This window comes from Carassius auratus, chromosome 36 (assembly GCF_003368295.1).
Source record: "Carassius auratus strain Wakin chromosome 36, ASM336829v1, whole genome shotgun sequence".
Lineage (NCBI taxonomy): Eukaryota > Metazoa > Chordata > Actinopteri > Cypriniformes > Cyprinidae > Carassius > Carassius auratus.
Genome location: NC_039278.1, coordinates 15374799 through 15381621, shown reverse-complemented (window position 1 = coordinate 15381621; position 6823 = coordinate 15374799). Strand labels below are relative to the sequence as shown.

The window sequence follows — 6823 nt, the reverse complement described above, 5'->3', positions numbered from 1 at the left end:
GAAAGAAAATCACTCACTGCTCTTGACTGAATAACTTTGTAGTTTTAACAAGAATCAATCCAGAGTCAGACAAAAAATGTGTTCAGACACCAGATACATTTTTTTATATTTTTTTACTGATGGGTGCAGAACACTTTAGTTAAAGTATAGTAAATATAGTAAAAAAAATTATATATATATATATATATATATATATATATATATATATATATATATATATATATATATATATATATATATATATATATAAAGTATAGTAAATATAGTAAAATAAAAAATATATATATATAAAGTAAATATAGTAAAATAAAAAAATAAAATAAAATATATATATATATATATATATATATATATATATATATATATATATATATATATATATATATATATATATTAACTATGTCAGTAAAACTGATAAATAATTTAAATAATTTGGGTATAAAAAAATATTTAAAAAAAATATTTAGACACTTTGTCCGGACCAAGTTTTGCTTAAGTGTTTTTTTCTTTAATTGCTAATGTGAACTTTTTACACCACATACTGAACTGAATTAAGCACTGCTTGGTCATTGGTCAACAAAGTATTGATAGTTGTGTAAATATACTCATATTAACATTTGTCAATTACATACCTTTGATATATCAAAGTTATCTGACATTATCAAGATGAATTTGTTCTGAGTTCTTGTCATCTTGCATTACCACTTCCTAAATGATAGCAAATAAACTTTGATAATGTGAGAAATGTTAAAAGTGTCTGAATAAATTTTAGTTTGACTATATATACATGTTTTACAGTGAACACTATGCAGTGTAACCCAGCTAAGACCCTGCTGGAAGAATTTAAGATTAAGAGGTTTTACAAAGAGCTCATGAACGCGTCTTAAAAGTATTGCTTAAATTAAATTAAACATCTTAAATTTTCTTCTTTTTATTGAATGTTTTATTTTATTTTAATTTGTTGTTGTTGTATAACATCTCTTCATCAAGACCAAGCCAATGTTGTAGGAGCTGAGTTGAATCTATCTTGCGTTAAGCCGCTAAACCTGTTGTGACGTCATGACGTCATGACGCGTCTTGTGGGTGAAATCTTGAAAGATTTTAAAATATGAAGGACCAAAGCAGCTCAAAGTATTGGACGATTCAATAGGAGAATGTATTTGTATTTATTTATTTATGATTAGGCCTACATTGGTTCTCCCCAGAAAACGAATTGGATCTTGTTTTATCTTAAAAGGAAATTTTTTGTTGCATATTATTTTATTATTTTATTCGTAGTCTTGCTGCATGCATTTAAAACCTAAATACCTAAATGCAACAGGTTTTTATTTATTTATTTATTTATCTGTAAATATTGTTTGGACGAGGTAACATAGATGACGTGGCGTGTTTCTTCCCTATTAGCATCCTCATGCTTCAGATGAATGTACAATAAATAAATAAACTACGTATAAAATATACGTATAATAGCCTAAGTTTAAACCGGGTCTTTTTTTTTATTATTTAAATTTAGCGAAAATAAGCCTCCTTTTGTGTCAAAACAATGTAAAATAAATGCATAAGTAAATACATAGATACATGAACACTGGGCCTTGATTGATTTTGAAAAAAAAAATGTCAGCAAAAGAAAAATAATAATAATAATAAGATTTTATCGGTTATCTCATTAGGTTCTAAAAAAAATTAGGCTACTTTATAATTATTCGTTTTTTTAACTGTAAAAATAATTTAAAAAAAAAACAAGTTTATTCCTTTAATGTCAAGCTGTTGCATTTATTAACTTCCTTTGCTTCAGATTAATAAGAAAAATAAATGAACCAATACATAATACATACATTGTGACACGCCAAAACCTGTTTTAAAAAACAGTCTTTGGTAACACTTTACAATAAGGATCATTAGTTAACATTATTAGTTAACATGAACTAATCATGAGCAATACATCAACACCATTTATTAACCTTAGCTAATGTTAATTTCACCATGTAGTAATGCATTATTAAAATCAAAAATTGTGCTTGTTAACATTAGTTAATGTTTTGTGAATTAACACCAACGACTGTATTTCCATTAACTCACATTAAGAAAGATGAATAATGTATTGTTTATTGTTTGTTCATATTAGTTAATGCATTAAATAATAGAACCATTACCACTACTTTTATAACTAGCAGTGGCTTCATTTACTGATTGCTTGATTTTCTTGTATTTGTAATATTCGAGTCAGGAGTTGAGATAGGAACAGAGCTTTGTCCGTGAGTCCCTCCCTCTGAACGTCTGTCCGAGCACATTAATGTCTCTCCTGCTCCTCTGAAGGTGTCTTGGGGTTTGGGGACTTCATATTGTCTGTGCCTCAATGAGAGTTTCACTTCTGCTCGATGCAGGACACGTGGAGCTGAAGTTTCAGGAACTTTTGGACAGTAAGTTCAGCATTATTTCTATTGGAAATGGTTCAGAATGACGCAGGTGAAGCGATTTAGCTGATTGTTCGCCTAAAGCCAGTTATATCTCAACTAGGCCTATTTATTATTCATTTGGCACGTGAAAACATCGCATTAGTTCGTTAATATTATGGTTGGCGCTATGCAATTTCTGAATTAAATCGTTTAATTGGAGGCACTTTAAACTATACATGCATCATAAATTAATAGCCTATCAGTGGCGTAATAATGATTTTTTTTTAATGCATATTGTGTTGTAAGACAAAAATATTCTAGTATAAGACCATATTTAACATTTCTAGCATGCATATCAAATGCATTAATAAATGCATTTAAAATAATGTGTGTGAAGCTAAATGCAACCCTCGAGCTGAGTTATGCTGGCACAGAAAGCGAGTTTGTGTTACATGGCTAGAAAAGACGCGTTTGCATTCATACAGAAATATTCCAATACTTTATTTCTTTGTTCTGAACTGAAGTTCAGGCATATATACATGAAAAAAGACAAACAAGTACAAATCTGCACATTAAATGACTCACGACTAAAGATGCAGAACTATAAATCACATGTTGGTTAAAAGGGCAATAAACAGAAATCACATTTCTGATTTGCACGGAGTTAGAATAATGGCTTCATAATGTCATGATAGCAAATTGATGTGCAGGGATGTTACATAAAACAAAGAAAAAAACATGAATGATCTGTCTTTGGTGCTTAATCACCTCCTTGCATTAAAAACAACGGTTTTACTGTCATGTGTGTAAACAAATCCTCGAGTCGTCACAGTATTTTATGTGACAGTATACATGTATACAGTGCTTTAATTCAGTAGCTTAGCTTTACTATAGTAAGTCATTGCATGACCCCTCTGAACACATGCCCACACTAACCGACAGGCGAATTCAGAAAACTTTGCATGTAAGTGTATTTTTCATTTGTTTACCATATTTCAGGTTTACACAGCTAATAATAATAATAATAATAATGTTTCATTGTCAGAACGCACACCTGAGACGGTCCGAGCGCTCAACCCTGATTTGAGATATTAAGGCGCATTCACAGTTTGAGACATAAATAAGAAATTGAATTATTCATACTAAACGAATAATATGTGCCAAACATCTAATAATAACGCTATCCCACAGTAACAAGGGATAAAAAATACATTTCGAATAAATACAAAACCATCATTCACAAAGAAATACTATAAATAATACTTAAAAAAGAAAGAAAGAAAAAGAAACACATACGGTTATTGCCTTTGGCATAACATGATGCTACTATTACAAAATAATCTTAAATAGACAAAAACTTAAAAAAAAAAAAAAAATCCAGACGCACAGTCCTCACACAGAAGGAAAGCTTGCACGTTTCGGTTTTCGAGGAAAGTTTGGATATTCCCATTGGAGAGGACGCGCAAGGCTCAGCTTAGAAACGAATTGGGCGCGACGCGTTTGTGTTGAGACAGAAGTCCGCTAGAAAGCGGTGATGTGAAGGACGGTAAACTAGTTCTTAGGGAATCCGACAGCAGCGGGGACGGAGAGCTGGAGATGCCGTATCCCTGCGCGCTCGGGAGCGGCTGCTGCGCGCCCGCTACGAAGTATCCATTGTGTCCTGAAAGTAATCCGGCGGCGGACGACGGAGACACACCGTACCCGTTGATACTCCCGCTAGAGGCTCCCAGAATGGGGCGAGACATGTCCCCGTTCCCGAGCGGCTCGACCCCCGGGAGAAACGATCCGTACGCGTGTCCTTGGTTTAGAAATCCGTGCGTGGAGCCGTTATAGTGCGAGTGGTGGAGGGGTAAAAACGGAGAGAGCTGCCAGTAGAGCGGGTTACTCGGGCGTTCGCCCAGTCCGAGTCCGAGGGGCGCGAAGCGGAGGCCCCTTTTCATCACCAGCTTGCCGCGCGAGGTCGCCGAGCGCCGGCGGAGCTTCCCGGTGGTTCCGCCGATAAACACGTCATCACTGGAAGGATCCAGCATCCAGTAGTTCCCTTTCCCGGGATCATCGTAATGCCGAGGGACCTTCACGAAGCACTTATTGAGGCTCAAATTGTGCCGGATGGAGTTCTGCCAGCCCTGCTTGTGCTCCCGGTAATACGGGAAGTTCTTCATGATGAACTCGTAGATGCCGTTGAGCGTGAGCCGCTTCTCGGGACTCTGTCTGATCGCCATCATGATGAGCGCGTTGTAGCTGAACGGAGGCTTGTCGAATTTCTTTACCTTTTTAGACGGCTGTTCATCCGCGTCCCGCAGCGCGGGCTCGATCTCGGACGCTTCCGGGGGGTTGTCTAAGTCCTGGACGGGTGCCGGGCTGCCGATGCGCTCCGCGCTCTCCTCGTCAAACTTCGACGGGAGTAACAGACTCTTGATGCTGAACGATGTCGACTTCTGCACCATGCTCGGCTCACTCTGATCTCCCATACCGGACGATGGACAAACAAAAGCCGTGGTTTAAAACGCAGGAGGTCAGGCGCGCGACGGCGGGGACGCTGCATGCATGACAGCACTTTTAAGACGCGCGGACTCGAGAAATTGGTGATTAACCAGCGCTCGGTCTTTCCAACTACCTCATCGCAGGAGAGGGAGGAGGAGCTCTTCTCTTGCTGGATGCTGGACAGTAGTCTCGGCTCACTCCATCATAATGCTCGGAGAGCCCCGTGCGCGCGGGAGTCTGGAGAGAGTCTCCTGCGCGTCACCGATCACGTAGCCGGAATAGGAGGGACCAATAATTGCTTACCTGAATCGCTCTAACATACAGTTTAAATGATCCAAGTCGGACAGTTCTGCTGAAGGCTCTTAATAATACTTAAGGGATTCAAATTAGGGTTTTATATAATACGGCCCTAAAACTTACATGCTATCCTGTGTGATCCAATGCAATGTTGTGTATTATTATGACCAGTCCAAGCCTATTGATTAGTAGGCTTTCCTAGAATAATAAAGGATAATGCTTTCATTTACGTAGAAATGGACTTTGGCGTGCTAGGCACGTGTTTGACTTGCATACGCAGTTTTGGCGTGCATATGATACGCATCTACCACACACCCTTAACCCTAACCATTACATATCATATTCACGCAAACGTCTATTTCTGCATGTAAATTGCAATCCAAATTGAAACTGAAAATCGTGCTCTATAAGCTTTTTCATGAGACCCGGCTCATATTGTGCGTAAAAGCGCGCAGGCTGAGCCAAGTGCGCCTCTAGTGTCACAAATCCACGGAGATCCTGTTAGAGGAGTGCAGAAGTTATGTTTGTCTAATATATGGCATTTGTAGAAATCAGTGTGACTCCAGTGCGCTGCGTTCAGTCATCTCAGACAGGATGTTTGCGCAATGGTTTCGCACTGTTGTTTACTTGTTCGTTTGTTTTTTAATCGATCAGTTAGGCTGTTATTTTCCTCAAACTGCATTAGAATAATCTTAATTACGCGTCTAATCTATAACATCTTTTTAATTTTAAATTTTGCATATTGCATTTTGAATTTTTGTTGTTGTTGTTGTTGTTGTTGTTGTTGTTGTTTTCCCCCCATTCACACTACAAACATTTTGAGATTAAATGAATATCCTTGTTAAACAAATGCATGATTTCGGAGCCAAAGCATAATGTTTTATTATGAATTGTTTTCTTGTCTGAAGGCTGCTTGCATCTCTTGCTGTATTGTAGCATTACCGAAATTATTTGTGCATAAACTCTGTAATTTAATGATGCACAGACCAGTACAACACTTTATGATATTAAAGAAACGTCGGATGTCAAAAAAATAAATAAATAAATAAAAATAAAAAAGGTTTACTGAAACGAAATTACATCGTTTTTAATAAATTGGTGAAATGGCTAATATATTCAAAGCAAAAAATAAATAAATAAAAAAAATTAAATGGATTTTATTTAACAATAAGAAGTCCTGTTATATTAATTAATGTTTACTTATACGGGTAATTATATTTTTATTTTCTTAATGATGATCATCATCATCAGACGAGAGTGCGGCAATTTTATAATTAATAAAAAATATTTATTTGTTGAATTATTTAAACAGTTTTGGAGCCCAAGCTATAAATGTGTTCTTTTATAAGTATCTGCACCATTTTTTATTATTAATAACTCAACCTTATGGAGCTATAAACAGCTCACGTGTATATTCACGCAAATTAATGTCTTTTAATTTATAATAGATAATTATTATAAAAATGACGGGATGTTTCAGTAATACTGTTTTATGAAATTACAGTTTATTTTGATTTCTTCTGATATTTTCAACATAATTAAAGCATCACTAAGAGACCAAATTATTTCCGGTTATGCGTCGATCTGTTTACAGCCGATATATTTTTATTTATCAAAGCTTTTCCTTTTCAATAAACAGAAAATGG

General features: G+C 35.8%; 1 protein-coding gene across 1 annotated transcript; it reads right to left on the bottom strand.

The window, feature by feature from the left end:
- Positions 1 to 2876: 2876 nt before the first annotated feature.
- On the bottom strand, positions 2877 to 6171 carry LOC113055389 (forkhead box protein G1-like). The gene has a single exon (XM_026221674.1). It carries the CDS (start codon positions 4865 to 4867, stop codon positions 3866 to 3868), a length of 1002 nt encoding a protein of 333 aa, XP_026077459.1. The 5' UTR covers positions 4868 to 6171; the 3' UTR covers positions 2877 to 3865.
- Between the last annotated feature and the right edge of the window lie 652 nt (positions 6172 to 6823).

Bases quoted from the DNA above. Each gene is read 5' to 3' on its own strand.
- LOC113055389 (XM_026221674.1), bottom strand. From the start codon at position 4,867: ATGGGAGATCAGAGTGAGCCGAGCATGGTGCAGAAGTCGACATCGTTC.